Source organism: Lonchura striata, chromosome Z (assembly GCF_050655825.1).
Source record: "Lonchura striata isolate lonStrDom1 chromosome Z, ASM5065582v1, whole genome shotgun sequence".
NCBI classification, from domain to species: Eukaryota; Metazoa; Chordata; class Aves; order Passeriformes; family Estrildidae; genus Lonchura; species Lonchura striata.
Window position 1 is genome coordinate 58,527,071 of NC_140740.1, and position 23,458 is coordinate 58,550,528.

Sequence of the window (23,458 nt, forward strand, 5' to 3'; positions counted from 1 at the left end):
TTCAAAAACATGTCCTTGTCTATTCTGCTTCCCTTTCTCATGCATGCATTTCAGATTGGATTATATAGACAAAGACAATTGGGTTACATTTCACCCCTTATGTGAACTCATGCTTCCTGTGTGAGATCACTGTAGCTGAAGGGACTTGATTCTCCTACTGTTGTGCCTCCTTTTTGGCTATGGCTACTGGTGGGCTTTGCCATCTTTCTTTTGCTGAGCAGAAGGTCTCGTTACAATAAACTCATGGGGTTTTAGTTACATTGCTATTTGTAGGCTTAATCTCCCCTTTCTCTCTTTGATAATGTGACTGAGCTTTTCTTGTATTTCTTCTCTGTGATGGATAAACTGAGGGTGTAATCTCTGGTCCTTAAGCAAGAGGGATATTTATAGCCCATGTAGTCATTTTCTGCACAGGGGACACTGCAGGAACTGAAAGCTGTGCATGAAAGGTGTGGCTCTCAGAACCGGAAACCATCTCATAGTCCTCTGTGGATAAATTTGGTTTTAAAAGGGTGGTTTACAGTGAGACTTAACAAAGTGCTTGGGTCAGGTCAGAAATACGAGTACATAGCAGCTTAGTGCCACATCATGTGGGTCTCATGTCCTAAGATTTCAAGGGTTTCTCTGGGATTCCTGGCAGGTTGTGTCTTGTCAGAGGGCAGAAGACACTGGGTTCTTCCATCCACAGTGTGTATCTTTTCCCTCTCAGCCAGACCATTGGAACGTGTGTGCATGTGGCAGCAGTTTGGCTCTGTAGACAGAGAACAGTGTAAGTTTTGCTACCAGTTTAATGAAGCATTTCAGGTTCTGGCTGAAAGATAAGGTAATGCAATAGTGTTGTTACAAATTGTTGTGCTTTATTCTGAAAGTTAAACCTAACTAAGATAGAACTCTTTTAACCTCTCCTAGTTAAATCAGTGAATTACAAATAAAACAAAACAAAACAAAAGAAACAAAACAAAAAAAAAACCCAAAAACACCAAACCAAAACAAAAAAACCCAAACAACAAAACCTAGCAGTTACAGACTAGGATAGTTCTTGGTTTTCTAGAAACAAATCATTGAGATTTCCTTTCCGACAATACTTCTGAAGTACAGATAAAATGGCTTCCTGTCCCAGGGTTTCCTGTATCCATGGCAACCTGACTTCAGGCACTTCTTTCTTAGTTTCCTGAGCAAACTGTTGGAAACCCTAGTGCAAAAATGTGAATGCTGTAGTATTCAGCAACACTGCCTTTACAAAGGTTTCACAGAGGAGTGTAGTTGGTCAGCTTATAGTCTAGCGGACTGCAAGCAGCAAAATAACAGAAATAATGAACTTCAGATTTGGGGTAAGGAAATGCTTCTGTTTATTTTAAATGTAACTCAGTTTAATAAAATAAAATGCAAGTTGTAAGTGATTTGTCAGTAAAATGTAACTTGTTTACAGTTGGCACTTCTACTTGGATGGTTTTAAAACATTTCTTAGTAATGGTTAACTGTAAGAAGTACAGAATATATAGTATTTTTAAATTAATAAAAGCTATTTTGGCAGCTTAGATACTTCTATGCTACAGCCATTTAAATATTTTGAGGCTGTGTTAGCAGTATAGTTACATAATTGTCTATTTACTTAGAAATTTTTTTTTGCGGTGGCGTCCAGTTAGTAAGTTGGAATTCAAAACTGCTTCTTTGGCATGAAAGAATAATATGTAAAATACCAATCTTGAGAGCAATGCTAATATTTTTATAATTATACACATAGATTAAAGTAATTATTAATAATATATTTAATAAATATATTTGAAATAATATTTATATACTTCTTTTTATCTCTACTAGTGAAGTCAGAGAGGAGTAAGAAGGCCAAAGACAGGGATATGTGTGTTCTGCAAAGTTCTTCACCCTGCCCAGGAGCATTCCTGTATATATTTAATTGTTTTCTTTTGTTGCTGCTCCAGAAGGAGGCTTTTGGCTGTCCATCTGCTTGTCAGCTCTGCACAGGGAGACAAGTTAGCTGTCGTAATGCAGGGCTTTCAAGCATCCCTTGGAACCTTCCAAAAACAACAATTATTGTTTACCTCAGTGGAAATAATATATCACATGTCACTCCAAATCATCTAAGAGGTTTTCTGAAGCTTGCTGCACTCTACATGGATAACTCCAGTATTTTGTATGTACACCCAAAAGCTTTTGTGGAACTCCCCAAATTGTGCTACTTGCATCTAAATAGCAATAATATTAAACGCCTGGATCCAGGAATCTTTGAAGGGCTTTCCAATCTTCATTGTTTATACCTTCAGAATAATCAAATAGCTTTTCTTCCCAGAGGATTATTTAGTGATCTTCTTTCTGTTAGATATTTAACTCTTCAAAGAAATTGTCTCAGTGTCCTTGGAAGTGGGACTTTCTGGGGAATGATAAGTCTCCAAACACTAAACCTGGCAAATAATAAGATTTCACGGATATCAGATGCAGCATTTCATCATCTTGAAAATCTCGCTTATTTGTTTCTTGAAGGTAACAACTTACCACATGTGCCATCAAATGCTATTGGAAGGCTCAAAAATCTTGAAAGACTTTCTTTGTCTCACAATCCCATTGGATCAATTCAGCCTTTTGCATTTAAGGGACTTAATAAGCTTAAATACCTGTCTTTGAAAAATGTCAAGCTAAAATGTGTTGCTGTAAATGGATTTTTTGGGTTAAACAACCTTAGCCAGCTAATCTTAAGTTATAATGATTTAGAAAATATAAATGCTAGCACTTTTACCTTATTGAACAATTTAATGTATCTACAGCTAGACAGAAATAAAATAGCCAGTATTGGCAATGGTACCTTTGAAAAAATGGGGCAGTCACTTAAAGTACTCAATTTAGCATTTAATAAAATCACAGAGTTACAACCTGAAGTTCTCAAGCCCTTAGTATCTTTAACTCATCTGCAGGTACATTCTAATCCTTGGAACTGCAGCTGTAAAATGCTTGCGTTACTGAATTGGCTAGCATCATCTTCTGTTTCTGCAAAAATTCACTGTCAGAATCCCCAGAGTATGCGTGGTAGACCTTTGCATTATATGAAATGGGCTTGGTTTTCAAACTGCATTGGCCCCACTGCCAGCCCGGGCTCTGCCCCGAGTCTGGGATCTGTCGGGATGCATCACTCTGCTACCACTCTGCTGATGGCCTGGCATAAAGGGAACAGGCGCAATACATTGGAACAGTTTGTCACTGCAGAAACGAAGTATATTGCTTTCTGGGAAGGAACTACAGCTACATCTTCTACCCCATTGCTTTATCAGCAATATGCTGTTGAAGTGCCATCACAGGCAGCAACATTACCAGTGCAAATAACAGCAGAAATTATACCTACTAATAGAAATGTAGAAGAAGAATGGTTGTTTGCAACAGATCCTGCTCCTGTGTCATTAAAAACAACCCTGATTTGTACACAACAGGTTAAAAAGCTGAATCAAGCTTTTGATATTTTACTAGCCTTTTTCATTCTGGCTTGTGCTGTTATCCTGTTCTTAATCTGTAAAATTATTCAGTTTAGGCAAAAACTAAAGGTGCTGGAAAACTCCGGGGAAAAGAGTATAGAATATTATGGCTTTTACCAGCCTGGCAGATACAACATAACTGACTCAGTGCAGTCTCTAACTCGGAAATCCATGGAACATTCAGAACTGGACCAAATAAGGCTGCTCAAGCGAACAGTATCAGAAAGTCAGGCACAGGTCATCTTGTTTGAACATTCATCATTGTAATTTATCTCATTTGGTTTGGTGTTAACTGTGATATGAAAGGTCAAGAAATCAAGAACTTGATTCCGTAAAAATACCTCCACCAATTAAAATCAACTGCTTAATAGAACTGTGGAAAATGACTCAATTCGGGTTCTGCATCAACATTTGCTTACTGAATGTTTTGAAATTTATTGATTATTTCATTATAAGTAATTTCAATCTAACATGGGTAAGTTTATTAAACTAAGTCCCTGTTTGTTGTAATCGTTCACCTATTCTCAAGTATACATGCAGTATAAAGTACATTTTAATTTATTTTTCCATACTTCATGATGTAAGTTCCTGTAGAAATTCCGCAGCTATTGTGAAGCAAGCATTCTTAGTCAGATCATGAAGCCAAGAAATCTTGGGGAATCAGAATACAGTGTTTCATGTGTTTATTGTAGTAGAGTTTCTACTCTTCCTCTATTAAATAAAGCACAGGGAAAAAAAGCACATTTACAGTTAGCATGTTCAAACTCTTAAGAGAAAAATTTCAAACTATACAAATTCTATGCATACCTGTAGCGTATTGTAATATACAATTTGTATGTTCAATCTGTGTAATAAATATATTAAAGTGACTTTTTTATTAGTGTGTATCTGTATAGTTTTATGAAATACCCCAAACTGGACTTGAGAAAAACAAAATTGCTGTTGAAATTTACCAAAGTGTAATGACCAAATTTATTATCTCTAAGGTAATAGAGCTGGTTAATAAAAGATCATAATCTATGTCACAGTACTATATAGTAATATTTTGAGGAACTTTTTAGCTAGAGAAGAGGTACAAATTGAAGAAATACACTACACTGTAAGTACATAATGCTAAAGGAATGGCTGAAAGCATTTACATATTTGGTTTATATTTGGAGGTGTCAGGTCAAGATATGTGTTTTTAGTTAAAACTTCATCTTCAAAATGGGGATATTTTCTTCTATAGTTTGCATATAACTGTTTATTTCTATTTCAAATGTTGGTGTTCTGTTGTTGTCAGGTTATGTCTCATATGCTGTAGCTTTATTTTCAACCTGAATTTCTGTGATTTTTGTTTTTCTGTTACTTCAATAATTCAAACTTTATTCTGGAATTAAATGTCATGAAACTATATGCCAAATGGTCCAATGCTGTAAAATTTTCAGCCAACGGGACTTAGTTTTGTAGATGCTGTTTTTCTTCTACAGGCCTGTGCCCTAGATATTTCAGTCATGTTGTTTATGAGTTATATAGTTGACAGGTAGACCATTTTCCTCAGGGAAAAGTGGGGAACAATACTTTGATAGACTTTCCTCTGCGGGGTTGATTTAAATTGTGTTAGAAGTATGTTACTGTTCCAGGCTCCAGCCTGGAGCCTGTGGCATTCTCTGGCTGAGCCAGAGCTGCACTCAGCATTCTTGTTCTCTCCCGTCTCTTTCCTGCTGGTGTAAATCCTGTGCGTATCCAGGCTACGCAGGTCCCGGTCATCTTGTTTGTCCATCTGCAGTTCTTTTCTAGCAGGGAAAATCTTACTATCTGCTACCAGGACATGTATAAACCTTGACTGCACTGAATGGGTGTGAAAGTGCAAGTATGACTTCATTGTTGTTTGTTATTAGAGTAATGAAATAATACTGTATTAGACTGTAATTTATTGTATCATAGATTGAATACTTGTAGAGAACACAAAATTCAGCTTCTTGGACAAAATCTTAAGCTGTTCAGTATTGCTTGAGTAGAAACTATTTTTTTAAATGATTTTCTAACTTAAGACCAGATGTTAAATATAATGGGCAAATGCTTTTAAGAAGGGAAAACACTGGCTGTAATTTATGCACTTTTTTTCCAGAGGCTAATCCACTGCAGTCTCTTCCTCTTTAACCCATTTTTTGTTACCTTCTGTCTCTTCTACATAATTCATTGTGATAAATACTGATTTTGTTTTCACTTAGTAACAACTGCACAATCAGTGATTGCACAGTAGTAGGTTCTGTGATTTTATGTGCTATATTTTTAAATTTTTAATGTTATGTGGACACCTTCAGAAATAATGGACTTCAAATGCAGTAGGAACTAGTTAAGTTTTTCTTGCTAGAAATGCTGCTATGCCTTTCTTACAGAGGAACTTTAGTAGTTCACAGAGGTTAAAAACTGAATAAACCTAATTCTCAAAGAAATCTGTCAGGGAGCAGCTCTGTTATTTTAGGCTCTGGTTTCCACAGCTGCTCTTTACAGAAAGGCATGAGAGGTTCTTTCTGTAGGTTCATCTTTTTCACTGACAAGCTGCTGTGGGAGTTGTTTGCCAGGTATGCATTTCACCATCTGTAGTGGTGGAACATTAAAGGAAACTGGTGTTGCAGCTGTTTGTGCAGCAGCGAGTTAAAGCCATTGAAAGCCATCCTTTGGAGTGGAGACCTCAAATAACACAGGGATTAGAATAACAAAGCACTGGGAGATTTATTACGCAGTTATGAGGGAAATGCCTTTCTTCAGCAGTCAGTATGTTTTGTATTTAAATGTTCACATGGGGAAACCAAGCCTTTCATGTACATGTGTGGTTCATATGTCAATTAAAATAATTAGGGAATAATTAGAAGTCTTAGTTGAGTCTGCCCTCATGAAACTAAGTGGTGCTTCATGAAGATCACGGTTTATGGTCAGTCATAGGACTCCCCTGGAAAGAGTCTTAGCTGCTGCTTTGCTGGTTTACAAGCTTCTTAGAACTGTGCACCTCCTACGAGGGTATGTGTGTGTGTCTAATAGTAATTTACATCACTTACAGTATGTGCTGAGTAATCTCTGTTTGTCCCACTCCACCTCTTTCCTTGGCTAATGAGATAAGAAAAAAATTAATTAAGCTTTCTCAGTATGTAAATGAGTAAAGATATGAAATCAAACTCTTCTTAGCATTCATTGCATTATCCTGGTGAATGTAGAAAAGCAGAAAATGTTTTATCTTTTTATCTCTGAAAAAGTATTTCTTCTCGTACAGATTTTTTTTCCTCCTTCTCTGAGGAATATGCAAAGGAGATATGGGGTCCATTTTAGTTAAGGACCACTAAGAAATATGTCAATACATCTTTTAATATGATGATAGAGCTTTGTCTACAGTAGTTTGCTATATAATTTAAGTAAAAATTAAGAATTTTCACATAAAACCCCAGGATAATAAGTTGTATAGATAGCTTTGTGCATTAGAAATTACAGACAGAATGAAAAAAAACCAAACTATCTATTTTATTTTCAGAACTGATGGGGTCTGTTCTGTCCTTTGCAAAGCTTTTATTCTTTTATCTAAAAAACTTATGCAAACTTTGAAATAGAAGTTTTGAGATGATTCTTATGGAAGCTGCTCTGAATGCTAGATTTTGTTTTCTGTATTGGTAAGGTGAATTTTATATAACAGGCAGCATACAATAGCCTTACTGCAATAAAAAAAAAAAAATAGTCTATCTTTGAAACTGGATTATGAAGTGTTCCAGGGCCTAATTGTGGGCCTTTTCCTGCATACCAAAAGAGGTTTTGTCCCAGTAATTTAGGAAGTCTGGGTAGATATAAAACCAGTTATAGCCTGATGCTTTTGTTTGTTTCATTGCTAATCTGAATTGTATGCAATTCAAGGGGGGAGCTGCTTAAATGGTGCCTTCCTCCCAGCATACAGTTTTAGTATGAAACATTAACTGTTCTGTTCTGAAAATTCATCTGAATGGATTTGTCTTTGAATCCGCTCATATGACTTCTCTACTTATTTCTTGAAATAAGCAGGCCAATTTTAGTCTCTTTTGAAAAGGTATTACATTGAGTGGCATGGCATGCTTTCTCATCACTGAAAATAAGGCCTGATGCATTTTATATTGCCACTGAAATTTGAGGTTTCTTTTTTTAAAATGTGAATCTGTGGTATCTTTATTTTTCACCTGCATGTGTTTTGTGTTTTGGAAATAGTTGCATTGTTTAATGGCCCCATACTTGGTAAATATTTCAGTGGGTCTTCGATAGAAAGAAACTGTATGTCTCATTTAAAAGGAAAAAAAAAAGAAAGCAGAGAAGGGTATTATATTTACTGAAAGCTGCAGGAAAATTGCATTTTGAAAGGTGTTCTACATTCTTTCTTTTACTTAAAAAAACCCAAAAAAACCTCTCATGAATCTTCCACTAAAGAAGTGAAATACTATTTCTCATTTATGTTACAAAGTAGGAATATTCTTTCCAAGAAATTAATGATTTCCCTATGTGCTTTTGTGGTAACTGTCAAGAACAGTGATGTTGTACTCTCTGTGCTGATGAGACCCTAACTGGAGTGCTGCATCCTGTTGTGGGGCCCTCAATATAAGAAGGACCTGATACTTCAGGAGCAAATCCAGAGGCCAGAAGGTTGATAAGAGTGGAGCACTTCCCCTATGAGGACAGGCTGAGAAAGTTGTGGCTGTTCAGCCTAGAAAAGAGAATGTTGTGTGGAGACCTGACCTCAATCTTCCAGTCTCCAAAAGGGCCTGCAGGGAAGCCAGAGAGGGACTGTTCATCAGAAACTGTAGTGATAGGACATGGGGAAATGGCTGAAAACTGAGAGTAGGTTTTGATTAGATTTTTCACCTCACCCTTATTGTGAGGGCGATGAGGCACTGGGTTGCCCAGAGAAGCTGTGGATGCTCCATTCCTGAAAGTGTTTAAGGCAGGCTGGATGGGGCTTTGAGCAGCCCAGTCCGCTGGAAGGTGACCTGCCTATGGCAGCAGGCTCATAACTAGGTGAACCTTTGAGGTCACTTTTAACCCAAACCATTCTGGGATTCATGCAAGTTGGAAGGAAGAAATAATACAAGTATTGGACAGCATCCTGTATTATTAATTAAATAGTGTGTAGGAGTAAGGCATAGTTTACTCCTCTAGGGCTCAAAGTGTTCACATGTGTTCTCTGTTGAGTGCCCTTTCTCTACTGTTGACATGAATCTGAGGGCAGCTTATTGGAAAATACTAAACTTATTCATGTTGGAAAATATTAATGTGTTAATGGCATTTTCCTAGAGATGTGTTTCAAAAACAAGGATGCGGCAAAAGAGTCTTAATGGAGGTGTGCTATGCAGGACCTTTGACTTGGTGAAGAAGCCAGCTCTGTCTCTGAGGGCTCATTGTGCTGGTGACTGAGGCAATGTTGACTTTCTCAGTTGTGCTGTGAGGTCAGTAGGTTGCTTGCTGTCTGCAGAACCTCACAGAGATTCAGTCTCACAACATGCAATGCTTTGCTGTTCTGAATGTGATAGGGAAGCCTTTTGTCAAAGGAATAAGTGTCTTTTAAATACATAGCTGGCAATCAGGCAGTAAAAATCACATCAGTTTTCATTTTGTGGAATTCAAGAGTTTCAAGAGTGATGATACAAAATCCACTTCAGATTCTGGCATACAGCAGTAGCTGAATTTTAAAAAGAGAACAAAAATAATCCCTTTGAAAGAAAGAATCATGAATGTGATTACAGTTTTATCAGAACAAATATAAAATAAATACTTTCTATACTTAATATTCTAACTTGATAAGCATTTTTTCCAAGATATCTATTGTTATTTAACTATTTGTCGCATCTGTAAAATTTTGTTGTGTGTCTCAAAAGAAATTTTTCAAAAGCAGTTGCTATTGTATAAGGAGCTACAGTCATCCCTGTCTTCAGTTTTAAGAAAAGGAAATAAGGAAATTAAAGAATATTAAGAAACAGATTTGTCTGTGTTAAAACAATGATCAACTACAATTGAAGTATGATATAAGAAGTACATGTTTGGTGCCTGTAAATAAATGGAAAGTGTATGCTTCTGCCTTTATCTCTTAGGGAGCAGCATCAGCAGCATCTTTTTGGGAGAATTATGTGGGTGACCTGAGCCTTGTTTGGCAGGTCAGCCTGCTGCTGCCTAGACCACAGGTGCCAGGATAGCGTAATAAAGTCTCCACCAAAAGACAGGAGGACTCTCGAGCTGCTGCTGTCATCCATGTGGGTTTATTGAGGATAGAATGAGGATGAAGGAGATGGGAGCGGGGAGACACCTGCACTTACGGGGAGCGGGTTATAGGAGTGAGCAGGGAAGGAGGGGCCAGTGTATATAACTGGGAAAGGCAAGGGAGGTGTCTGGAGTACAGACAGTCCAATGGGAAGGAGGTGTAGGGGGGAGCAGAGATGGAGTGGGATAAACTGGACCAATGAGAACAAGGGGAAGGAGTGGTTAACTCAAGAGAACTAAAGGGGAAACAGGGAATGTAGAACTTTGTAGAACTAAAGGATGGTACGACCAGTGATGAGTATAAACTGGGGAGGATATGACATATGATGGGCATATCTTCATTTACATGGGGAAGGCAGGAATCTCAAGATGACACTTTTATACAGTTGTTGCTTCCCAAGGCATATTCAGATAACTTTCCTCAGGACCACCTCCCACATCTCCCCCCTTTTTGTTAATTAAATAAACATTCCCTAAGGTTTTAACTAAGGCTCTTTTAAACAGGGTCAAAGCAATTGAGATCATAAAAATTATAAGAAAAATACATGTAAGTGCTCTTAGAATTGAAGCCACCGGGAGCAATAAAGTGCTTCAGTCAGTCGCAGTCCCAGGAAAAGGGTTGTAGTTTACCATCACCAGTTAGGTCCTTTCTCTGTCTTTGCTGCATGTAGCTAGAGGTATTCTTGAGATGAACATATTTTCACTTGCAGTTTGTTTTCACACTTTTGCAGTTCATAGAGTAGGAGTCCAAGAACCCATGTTCTACAATAGCCTGTTTCTGGCATTAGGTCCACTGCAGCAGGAAACGGAGCAGAAGCAGCAGCTGGCTGCTCTCCATTAACTAGGAGCTTGTGACTCTATCCATCACAGGGAGATTGTGTTCCTATGCCCTTACGCTACAGGAACATCCTTTCTCAAGGCAGGGGCAAATGTAAATGTGTTCAGTGTAATTTTGGGCATTGTGGGCCTCGCTAGTCAAACCTTCAGGTCATGCTGAGTAAAGATACTTTTGCCTTTTAACTCCCAGGTGATATCTACCAGCCCTTTTCATTAGTCTTAAATAGCCTCATGTGTCAAATGGCAGATGGTGTCTGTGTTTAAACAGATAAATCCTGTCGACCTTTCTCTGTACAGTCAGGAAAGTCACATTCTTGCAGAACTGGTTGCAGGGTTTTTCCACCCACTTTGGGGAGCTGGCTGCCTAGGAGGCTGAAGAATACAGGTAAGTAGGGGAGTGTACCTTCTTTACAAGCAGCCATTGCTCAAGGGGTTGTGTTGGTTTATGCATTGAATAGTGATGGCAAAAAAGGTGTAAATGTGTTGGGGGTATAAGCCACTACTCTCTTCCCTGCGGGAAGGAACATGCCCTTCCCGCTCAGCTCTTGACTCCTAATGTCAAGACATTGCTAATGTGTATTTTCTTCTGCTCATTTGCAATTGCTTTTAGGTTTTTCAGTAGCGTTCTAAGTTCTGTTCTATTTAAAAATAATGTTTCTTGTATATTTTGAAGCATTTTTGTAATTAAAACAAATACTGAATTTGTAGCTTGACAGCATGCTCAGCTAAGCAGTAAGCAAGGAAAATACCTCTCAGTAAATGTACTCTACAATTGAGCAAATTTCCTGTGCAGTTCCTTTAGCTAAGTCACTTTCCTGTTCTTTTCCAATGTTATCCAAAATAAATTTTGTTCTTTTACAGTGTTATCCAAGATAAATTTTGTGGTATCATCAACATTTCAGTGGAAGGACTGAACGATGTAATGACTGAAGATTCTGAAACGGGAACATACAAAGAGTAAGCGGAAAATCTAATTTAAACAGGGTTTAACAGTAGCAGTATTGTTTTATATGAAGTATTTTTATTTGAAAAATCTGTAGGCAGTTAAGACATGCTTGTTAGAGATTAACTTTCTCAAGAGTGAGTGTTTTAAGAAGATGTGAAGCTTTTGGTCTTAAAATATTTGCAGTGGGGAAAAAGGTCTTAAAATGACAGTATAATTTTATATTGTTCATTAAGTTATGTACTAAATAATCTCTTAAAACATTTATATGCTTAGATTTTCTTTTTGCTTACTTGACTGTTATATCTAAAATTTCAATATAAAAAGCTTGTGTACTGATAGGGACCACCCTTGTTCAGAGGAAGTTCAGAGTTTCTTTGAGTGTGACATGAACCTCATGTGAGTTTACCTAGTGTACAATATTTCACAGCCTGCAGAACTCACAAGCATATCCCACAAGAAGAGTTCTCCAGTTGTTCCATGTAACACATGTAGTGCTACAGGATATATTTCAAAAGACAGTTTTCAGAGCTAGGAGCTAGAGCTTGGCTGTGCCAGGAATGTGGATGTTGGAGGTATCCAGAGTGCACTGCCACCCAGCACCACACTCATCCATCCATCTCCTCATGGTCCCTGGTTCTGGTTGTAGCCCAGCAAAGCTGGGAAAAAAAACCAAACCGAATGAATAGAAGATATTCTTTGGACAGAGATCTTAGTGTCTTTTTTATCTCTGTAATGATTACTTACTTTTAGAATGGAGAGTTGTAAGATATTAAAAACAGATGCTCTTTGGGATATTCTTACAGACATGCTAATAACAGAATTTACTGATGCTCTGATGCTAAGAATCAAGCATTTTCTTTCAGATTATTGCATGGTGATGAAACAGACTCTATCTGAACTAATTAATTTACTGCTTAAGGGGATGTTTACTGCCACTGAAACTAGGTGGCACAGAACAGCCAGAATGCAATCCATTAAGTTCTTGTCCAGTTAAAACAGGTGGTATGCACACAATTGTTCAGAACAGTCCACACTCACACTGAGCCTGAACTATGCCTAAGGATTTCTTGCCAAAGTACTTCCATCAAACTCTTAGTACTAAAAGAAGTTGTAAGTCTAAAGTCTGGAAATATGCACAATGTCTGCACTGTGTTTTGTATACTGCTGGAGAAAACATTGCAGAGCCCTTCTATTTCTAAACAGATTGCTCTGCCAGCACTTGTTGAAAATAGTTCTCACCAAGAAATAAATAAACTTTATCCTAGTTCATTTCATATTTTAAGCCTGTAGCCTTGTACAACTTGTCACTACTCTCCAAAGTCTGGACATTATTTTTACTTTATAAAATACAGTCACACTGAACCAAGGACATATTTATGTTGGCAGCTTCTGAAAGAGCTGTTTGAAAGATTTTGACTTTTGCATAATATATTTTGATGTAAATATATTGGAAGTAAAGTGAGAGCAGTCATCTGAAATCATGTGCATTTTTGTAGCTCTCCAGACTAAAGAAGAATGGTTTAAGCCCGAACAGGTTCAGAAAAAAAAGATAATGTATTGTCCTCTGATTATCATATTAGCTAATTATTGTAGTGTGGGAAATAAAATTATGTCTCTGTTTAACACAGGACAATCAAAGCTGAAACACTATAGAACTTTAGCCACTGAAGGATGAACAGAGGGTAAACATGTACAGGCAAGATTGTAAAGGTTAAACAATGGCAATGGCTTAAGTGGCTTAACCATTTAAAATGAATACATTTAAACTGGAATTTTAAAGAAACTGTTGTAGTTAGAGCAGTGAAATTTTGGAAGCAGTAAAAGCCTTGTCATTTTTTAGATTTATTATGAATTTTAATCAGATTATGGAAATGTTTACTCTGACCTACAATAGAAAGGGATTGCACTCATCTGAGTTTCCTAGAGTTCATATTTCACATCGTAGGGATAATTATGAGAGAGCTTTACAAACCTCAAATTTTTTGGAAAGGGGAGCATTCCCTTGCTGTAGGCTTGCTTCACCAATTTTCACTTCAGATTTTTTCTAATTTTATCACCATCTCTTCCTTTATTCTCTCCTCTCCTTGAGTTTGGAATTTTGTGGTACCCAAAATTTATGAGTCTGAAAAAGTTAATTCAATCCTGTATGTTGACATTGACATTTTTGTCTCTTTTTCCTTTAATAAATTGAGATGCAAGCAGCCATTTGTGTGCAAAGGAGATATGCAATTTGCTGTATTATTTTGAAATAACTAATCCCTTTATCAAAAATGGCTTCTGTGTTAGTATTTGACCCTGCTTGCCATGCTATTTAGCAAGTGTTTCATACAGCTCTAAACACATGTTAATAGAAAACTAATTATGTAAACAGAATAAGTCTGAACATCTTCATATAAAGTCTTATAAAAACACATAAAATCACAATCTTTTTTTCATTTTAGTAACATTTAAATGGATTCTTCATCTTAGTTGATGGAGCATTTCACATACTAGTGGAATACAGCAGTTAAAAATGCACAGTAGTGCAGGACTGAAAATTAACAATAATCTGCATCTGTCTTGGTGCTTTCTAATATGTGAATTATGTGTCCTTCCTGTGTTAAATCATACCTGATACATGGTAAGTTGTCATCACCTGAGTGTTTTATAAATAGTTTTGGTTTTTAAAGCAGAAACTCCAGGAAAAGATTTGATAGAGCGGTGTGTTGGAACTCAAAATGTCTCTCAGACATTTTTAGAGGTTCCAGCCCTTGGTCAGGAGCATTTCAGACCCTGGCAGGCAGCTGGAAACAGCTGTGATTTTGAGTTTGAGCCATGGAATGAGTTACCAACTCTGAAGGTGGAACAAGCAGTCACAAAGGGTTAGATAGTATAGTAAAAGTAGTTACAAAGTAGAAGGGAAAAGTTTTTAGTACTGTACAGGGGGGTTTTAGCACCTGTACAGGGGGGATTTTACTTTGTACATGGGGGTCAGAAGTTCTAAGATGGAGGAAAGTGGGCTGATCCTGTTCTTCCTCCTTCTTCTTCCTTGCCTCCATGTTCTTAGTGATGCTGACACTTATGTATTGGTTTAGAGTAGAAAAGCACCTTGTAACACAGGTAGTAGGTATTGGGGAAAAACTGTAAACATGTAATACGTAATGTATCATATAAAAGAGAGCAGCAGCCCTGGGCGGGTGGGAGAAGAAGACAGCAGACAGAGAGGATGTCAGGGTGTGTGTGTGCCTCTGCCCAGGCCGCTGATCAAACAGCCGCAGCCCGAGAAGACAATCTTTTAGATAACTTACAATAAACTCCCTTGAGACAGAACAACAAGAGGCTGCGGAGTTTTTCTTTGGAAGCACGGGTTGGAGGAGAGACTTCACCACCACACGAGACCCCTGAACCAGGCCAGGGGTTCTGGCAGTGGTGGAATATTTGTCTGTTGTTTCAGCATAGAGTATGTAAAGTGAATTAAAGGCACGTTTTCTAAAGGATAGCTTTCATCAATGTCTTTATAAAGTCCATTCAAACCATTTCAGCAGACAGGAAAACTTCTGACTTTTAAACTGGATATTTTTTCCTATTTTCTGGTTTTACACTTACTTCAAAAACAGGTTAAAATATGGCTGTTTTTTACATATGGGTATGTGCCAGTTGAGGCAGGTAAAAAATGATTTTAAAAACCTTTGTTCAGTGTCTTGCAGATTTTATTGTAGAATTGCACTGTCCTTACTAGTTTTCAGGTCCTTTTGTCAAAGGTCTCATAGAAAAACCTGTATGCCATGAGACATCTTTGCAATCTTTGTATATGTTTAGCCACTTTGACTTTGTATAGGGGGTTTGTATAGCATTTTCTTGAGAAAGAGCAGAAAATTTTTCTAAGTAACAGTAGGTTTTGTCAGTATTTTTTTTAAAGCCACATAGTCTCTTTTCTATGTACATAAATGCATTTTAACGCACCACTTCAGCTAAAACATGAAGGATAACTGAGATTGTTACATGGGTAGAGGTGACAGAGAATATGCATTCAAGCTTCATTAGATTCACTGTTCTCAGAAAAAAATTAATTGTGATTAGATTGCCTGTCTTTCAACAAACTCCCATATCTCTTCTGTGTTTTCAAAAGTGTTTTAAAATAATTTTTAATGATAATGTATGTTAGAACTGTTCTTATTCCCATTTTTAGCTGCATGTTAATGTCTCATTTTGAAGAACCCAAGGCTACAGAAGATGAGGAACCTCCCACAGAACAAGACAAAAGGAAAAAAATGGTAAGTTTTAGATCTGTTATTCAGTCATAAATCTGATTATGTACTTCAGTTCTGTCACACAAAATTATTTTTAGGTTTGGTTGATCTATTGTTCTTGGAAAATTTATGTTTTGAATCAAAAAAGATGAAATTTAATGCTAAACATTGCAACCACAACACTTACACTTTTGCTTGATTTTTGCATCTTGGTAATCGTTATCAAATTAAACATCATCTATTCACAATATCTGGGCATTACAATACTAATACAATATAGAAGGAATTTACTGAAAAAAGCAGAGAGCTAAACTTTATTGAACTGTCATGGCAGGACAAATTTCTCATATTTAAAAGAATTTGTATGCATGCATAGAATTTTTATCTAGTGTGAAGAACTCTTACAAAGAAGCCAGTGTATTTTCTTTTACATACTAATAAATATAAAATCAATACAGTATATGTCTTTCTTTAAAAAATGTAAACCTTTCCATATACTTCTGCTATTAGAAATTCCTTAAGAGAAATTCCTAGTGTCTTGCAATTTCAGATTTAAACAAAATGCAGAAATGTCATTTTCTGTGATCCTTAAAAATGTATTACACAGTTCTATAATTGTTACTCTTGAAAGCATCTCTGGACTCTATTAAATTTCCTTCTTCTTGTGGGCTTAATTTCTAGCTGTTTGTTGCAGAGTGACATTTATTCTTAGTGGTTTTGTGTAATCTCTCAATATAAATATATATATGTGTATATCGTTGTCAATAGGGATCAGTATGTCTATAGATCAATAGAGAGACATGTTTTATTAATCAGATTTAAATAGCAAAAGCTAATTTTAATCTGCAATGCTTTCATGTTCTTAATTTTGAGTATACTCAGACTATATTGATGTCTGACTAAAGTTTTAATATCATTGTGTTAGACCTTAATTTTTGTTGCAGGTTAACTTCAATAGTTTGGATGTATGTTGAGGAATTTAGATTTGTTAGATTTGTAATTGGCTACCTTTAGTGCAGATATGTCAGGCAAAATAAAAAGCAGGGCATATTGAATTATACTGTATGATTAAATTTACAACACACCAATATTCTGCTGATGAACACAGAGTGAGGGAACTGTTCTGGGGTCACATGCAATGCAGCCTTAATTGTCATTTGAATAATGACAAATGTGCTTTGATAAGGAGGAGATTCACAAACTAACAGCACCACATCAAAGGTTTTGATTTACTTCCCTTGCATCTATCTTCCCTTACATTTATCTTCCTTTGTATATCACTTTCCTTTTTCCCTAAGGAATTGCTTGAGCTTTGTTCTTCATCTTCTATTTAACATCAAGTTTCAACACATTTTCAGCCTTTGTTTTCTTGCAAAGTTTACAGAGAATAAATTATCATACATGAACATCAAAGCTTCATTTTAGTTTTGAATCTCATAGTATAAATTTAACTATTTCCATGGTTGTTTTGTTTTCTAAATTTCTAAGCATTATGGAAATCCTTTGCTTTTCTCCTTTCAAGCCTTCTTTGTAAGAATAGCCATGTATTTTAGTCTTCTCATTTTTATATTTAGTTAATTCTTCCTGATATATTTTTGACTTAAGTTTTCTATGCTGTAATTTTTTCAGCTAACTTTAATATACATTGTATTCTTACTCTTTTTTGTAATTTCTTGCAGCTGGGAAAGCAAGTGAACTGTAGTTGTTTGCTATAAATTCATTCTGAATCCCAACTGAAATAGCTTGATATATAGCTTTGCAGATGGTGAAGAAATTGAGACATGACACTTGGCTGTTTACTTCAAAATTGTACAGGTCGTTTGGGCAGGTCACTAGTAGCAGAAGTGTCAGATGATAATCAGAATTGTTAGTTAGGGCTTTGAAAGCACAGCTAACATTTGATTTTAGAAACTGGATTAAAACCAAAACATTACCCAGGCCCATTCCTACCTACGTGTGATGGAAGTTTCTTCCTCTCTGTAGGAGCACACACTCACATGAAACTTAGAATCTAGCTATAGTGGCTGGTACTGCTGGTAAAGTAAAAGAGGGAATAAATATATAATGTGATAAGAAAATCAAGAACAACCTAAAGGGAATCAGCAAAACCTCTGAACTGTTTGTCTGCTTTAAGCCTGTGTTTACAGCCAGGGAGGTGGAAGATTGGTTTCTTCAGTCCAGCCCCAAGGTGGACAACCTGTATCCAGTTTCAAGATCAATTTGTAAAGTAACAAGATCAAAAAACTAGTAAAATCCATGTTTTCACTGAGCATCCTAAAGCACATTTCGATAATCAATTACTTGCCAAATTTTTCTTTCCTGTCTGTAGCTGTTTTGACTAAAAAGCTGTTGGAATTTACTAGGGTATTTTTAAACTGGAAAATAGATTTTTCTTGTCTTATGAGAATCAAGCACATTTCAATAAAACAGCTATGGCCACACACCTAGGAGCTCAGCATACATACTTAATGTAGTCCTTTGCCAACTATGCTTACTGTTCTTCCAAACTTATGATTTTGTTTGTTTAAGTCAGTGAAGACTGCAGCTGTCTGTCAAATATTGTTGACAAACTCATTATATCAAACTATTTCATTTGTTTTGTTAGTTCTGAATACAAGTTCTAAATAAGTAGAGCAAAAGAAAATCAACTTGTTGTTGTAGGAAGATCCTTAATTTACTTGAAATTCTTTTGATGTGACTGTCTGAATGAAAACAAATTACTGTATTAACTCCTTAATTAAGTCAGAAGACTCTTAAGTCGCCTTTACTTACAGATGGTAGATGATGCTTCTAGCAGCAAGCATTAAGCATACTACAGAAGTCTCCACTGGCTTCAAGTGCTACTGCTTTGAATGGTGAGGCAGACAGGGAGCAGTGAGATATGTGAGAGCAACAAATCTGCAGACACTGAGGTCAGTGAGAAAGGAAGGGGAGAAGGAGCTTCAGGTGCCAGAGCTGAGGTGCCCCCGCAGCCCCCAGTGCAGCCCATGGGTCAGTGGTGGAGCAGAGATCCACCTACAGCCTGTGTTGGAGCAGGTGGATGGCTGAAGAAGTCTGACCCTATGGGAAGCCCACACTGGAATTGGCTCCTGTCACCTGTGGCCATATGGGGAGAGGAGCCCACACGGGAACAACCTATTCCTGAAGGACTGTGTCATATGGAAAAAAAGGGATCCACACTGGATGTGTTAGTGAAGGACTGCAGCTGATGGATGCACTTGTGGGAGAAGTTCATGGAGTCTCCTGTGGGTGGGACCCCATGATGGAGCAGGGTGAGAGTGTGAGGAGGAAGAAGCACCACAGACAACATGTGATAAAATGACTGCAATCTCCGTTCCCTTGTCCCTCAAGATGCTCCAGAGGAAGTAGAGAATTTAGGGTTAAAGTTGAGCCCAGGAGGAAGGAAGGTGTTTTAAGATTGTTTTGTTTCTTACTACCCTACCCTGATCTGGTTGGTGGTAAAATAATTTTTCTGAGTTATATCTGTTTTGCACACGTGAGAAATTGGTGAGTGATCTTACCTGATCACTTCCTGATGTTACCTCAGCCCATAAGCCTTTCATTATATTTTCTCTCCTGTCCTAATTGTGGAGAGTATGATTGAATGGCTTTGGTCAGGGTCACGAGGATGATCACTCGTATTTAAATACCTGTTTTTCCGTGCAAAATTCCCTAGAGTAATTTTATACATGATTTTCAGAGCTATGAACTTACAGAAACTAACTATAAATTCATTTTATGTCCCAAATTTTACAGTTTTAGGTGAATGCAAATAATTCAGAAACTGGTAGATTCTTTGTTTGTCAAGGCAGGAAAAAAATGCCACTACTTCAGGAAATATTGATTAGAGTAGTTATGATTCATAAATTTTGTTAGAAAACTCTATTACATTCTACAGATTCAAATTACATTTACTGAAAGAAAAAAAGCTCCTACAGAGTACCAAATTGTTACTTCAATTTCTTCCCACTTCTAAAGAGTATAATGGCAATAATAGGTAATAACATTTTCAAGTCTTACCTTGAAACAGCATAGACAGTGTTGTTTGGGTTTGACACTAAGATGAACAGATGACATGTCTCCATTAACTGCCATTGATTTCAACATCCTACTTCTTTATAATACAGCAAGCACCAGGTGTCCCCATCTCCCATCCCCTTTCCTCCAGCCTGGTAGACTGGGTACAAATGTGGCATAACTGTCAATGTCCTGAGCCTTCCCATGTGTCTGCTGACACTAAAATTAGCAACACATCCTCTGTCAGTGTAGCCTCTTCTTTTTCTACCTGTTTTTGCTATTAAAAGGCAGCTAATATGGGAAAATAGTGACAAATATCCTGTCCTTCCCTGCCCAAAATAAAATTGTATAATCCAGCAGGATTTATGAGGTCTGTAGTACTTATCAGTACTGAAGTGTGGCTATTCTTTATACATATGGACAGTTTATTTTGTTTGTTGTTTAGTCTAAACAAGTTTGACTTTTTCAGTGTTTTGTTTTCTTACTAATAAAATAAAACTGACCATAGTGCATGCCATCACTATAAAATCCTTGGTAAGATCTGATCTGATTTTTAAGTGTTACAGGAACCTTGTTCAGCAGTAACTAATAAAGTAGCTTTGAAATTATTTTATCTTGTAGAAGCATTAAACTTCAGAGCAAAGTGTAAGACTCATGATTTGACAGTTTCAAATGGTTTAAAACTGATTATCTGCCTTAATAATTAATTTGATCTTTGTTTTGCACAAGCGTTTCCTCTTGTTTCTCAAGTAAGTACAAGGAAAATAAAAGTAGATTTCTTTCTTGAGCTGAGGTTATAATCAAAATGTGTAAGTCATAGCTTTTTTTTTTTTTGCATTGTTACATATTTTTATTTTACATGTTTTCCACAGCTTGCACTGAAGGACCCAGTACACACTGTGTCACTGCAGCAGTTCATCTATGAGAAGTTAAAGGCACAGCAGGAATTACTGGGAGAGCAAGGTTTTCATGCCCTTATGGAAACCGTGGATACAGAAATAGTTGCCCAGCTACAAGAATTTTTACAAGGCTTCTAAATAAGCAGAAAAAATATTTTCTATGTAAAATTTGTATTTCAAAAATATGAAAAAACTCTAGCCTTCAGTCTTGTATGGATGAGTCTAATGAAAGATGAAAATAACTTGTGATTAAATAATAAAAAAAGTTTCTGCTGTTGCTCCTAAACTACGCTCTTTTGATTTTTTTTTTAATGATAAAAGGTTAATTAAGGCTTCTATCATTAAGCTAACATTTCCATGATTCCTAACACAGTATATGCTGCCCTATGTAGTACTATTTTTTGGTTCACTAAGGTATGTCATAAAGTCAGATGTTTGAGGGAACTTACTAATGTATGTTAAAGGGACGAATTTGTTAATTCAGCACTATAATTCAGTATCAGGAGTTGCTTCTTTTAATACTGCAGATCTGTAACTTTCTCCCTTTCTATTGCTCTTTTTAGACTGTATGTTCAACCTTACAAACAGAAGGATGTAGGAAAGCTGTAAGACTGTAATAGAAATATTCCTGTTCTAAAACAAGGCGTTTACTTTCAATTATTTATTAGTTACCTGCAGGGTAAAGCTCCTCCTTTCTATATGCCTTTGTTTTATGTACCTGGCAGGTGGAAGTGGCAATTCCGGCTGCAACAGGGAAGAAAATGCTGATCTCCATTTTCAGATTTTTCCTTTTAAGTATTTTCCACCTTCAAAGCTGAAATTAACTTTGCCTTACTAAGGGATGATTCAGCTATTAAATCAGGCATTTTTTTTTTCCAGAGAGGATTAGCTGTTTAAAGACACCTACAAGCTTTTGACAATCTTAACAGATAACCAGATGCTTTTAAAAATATGAGTATTTTTTACTGAACTTTGGGGGAGTAATCTTTTTTGAAACCTTCCCTCTGTTTGTAGAGGAAGGCTCGTCTTTCTCTCCTTCTTTGGCATTAGTGACTATTGGGGCTCTCACAGCTCTGAATACGAAACCTCCCCTGTCCCCTGCTGCCAGCATCTGTCAGGAGAAGTTGTGTGAGAACTCAGCACATTGTTTCCTGCATTTTACCTTGGCATAGGGAGGATTGCCAGGAGAATTGCTAGTCTTTGTATGTTACGTATATGTCATTTCCTCAGTCATCCACCATCATAATCTCATAATTAAGAGGCTTATCTGGTTACATTTGGTATTTGCAAGGAGACTCAGTGTGCTGATGGTCCCATTCAGTTGTGAACCACAATTAGCAGAACCTGGTGGCTTTTGACTAAGTTTGGATTTGTTGCACAATTAATCTGCAGACACTAAGCTTTTAGCTCAGTATAAAATCTGTGCAGATCTGGTCACCTTTGACCCCACCTGGCATGACTGCCTGGTGTACAGAAACACATCCTGCAAGCAGTACTCCCCTTCCACTGTTCTGCAGAATCCCTTGTGCAGTGCCAAATAGCACTCCCTGAAGTTTCAGAGGGAGGCAGGTCCCACCTGCTCTAGTCCAGCCCTGGTCTAAAGGCTGCTCTGTGCTGTGTGGCCAAGCCACCCAGTTCCCCGTGCAGTGTCTCACATGTCAGGTCTGTCATCGTGGCTGAGGCAGACCTGCCTGCATCATTCTCAGAGCAGCTCCACCCCCATTACCTCACGTGGCAGAGTGTTAACTGCAGTTCATGTTAATGCATGATGGTGGCTAAGACCCTGTCAAGAATGATGGATGTACTTTCAGCTAATAACAGCACAAGAAGTTGTGATTAACTTTCTGACTAATGTCTCTGTATAACTGCATGTGTTCATTTTCATATGCATTAGGGAACAAGTTAAATTTGTTACTAGGTGTTTGGCTTGTGATCTTGGAAGATTTTTCTCTGAGACTTGAACTATAACTGAAAATGATAATCATTATCATAACTGTTTATATGACAGGCATTGTCAATGAGCACAATGCCAAACCAAGTTCCCATCTGCAACCAGCAACAATCTGGTACTGAAAGGGGAGAAATTTCAGCTTGAAAAAGCATAAAAATTATTACATATTATCATTATATATTAAACCCTTACACATAGGGTTAAATTTTCACTGGAAGAATGTGGATTAGGACCGCAGCAAGCTATAGCCCTTTTTGAATTTGATGGTGAGATTTTTAAGTTTGGTCTCTAGTGAAAGAGTAGAAACCAAATATAGCAATTAGACTGACACCAAAGCAGTAAAATACAGTGAGGAAGCATTTTGGGTTCTCTTGTTTTCTAGGCTTTGATTTTCAAGACAAAAGTAATTTAACTTGGTTTTCTTTTTTTTTTTCCCGCTGCAGCACCCTGAATACTTAAAAATGCTATCAGTTTACTTTTCAGAAAAGGCAATTATTAAGGTGAAGAAAAGTGTCCTGTTTCTGGTAAGAGTTAAATGAGAGGATTAATTCTGCTGCTTCCATCTTCAAAACGTTAGCTTTGGTGTATCAATGATGACCATTTTAGGCCCCTCACCTAACTGAAGTGTTAATAACTCATGTGCTGTCTTTGCAATCTGTTAAATCTTTTTCAGCTTTAGAAATTAAATTTATCCAAGTTATAATTTATATAATTTAATAGTTGAGGTATTTGTCTCATGAAAAATACAACTGGAATAACTTCCAAGGATGTTTCCAGGTTATATAGCCTGTGGGCATGGTCTTGTGTTCTCGGAGTGCTCTTTGCCTTGCCAGCAGTGAGGCCATGGACTCCCACCC

General features: G+C 37.0%; 2 protein-coding genes across 16 annotated transcripts in view; both read left to right on the plus strand.

Annotated features, from left to right (window-relative positions):
- The window catches only part of IPO11 (importin 11), an 81,612-nt gene extending 60,676 nt beyond the window's left edge, over positions 1 to 20,936 (plus strand). For all 15 annotated transcript variants that reach the window (XM_085566966.1, XM_085566965.1, XM_085566962.1 and 12 more), the window contains 3 exons: positions 11,421 to 11,516; positions 15,674 to 15,758; positions 20,624 to 20,936. In XM_085566966.1, coding sequence (XP_085423092.1) covers positions 11,421 to 11,516; positions 15,674 to 15,758; positions 20,624 to 20,788 — 346 coding nt within the window. In that variant the 3' untranslated portion in view covers positions 20,789 to 20,936. The remainder of the gene's footprint in view (positions 1 to 11,420; positions 11,517 to 15,673; positions 15,759 to 20,623) is intronic.
- On the plus strand, positions 1,191 to 4,346 carry LRRC70 (leucine rich repeat containing 70). The gene is made up of 2 exons (XM_021534370.4): positions 1,191 to 1,331; positions 1,822 to 4,346. Exon 2 carries the CDS (start codon positions 1,860 to 1,862, stop codon positions 3,744 to 3,746), a length of 1,887 nt encoding a protein of 628 aa, XP_021390045.1. The 5' UTR covers positions 1,191 to 1,331; positions 1,822 to 1,859; the 3' UTR covers positions 3,747 to 4,346.
- Positions 20,937 to 23,458: the final 2,522 nt, after the last annotated feature.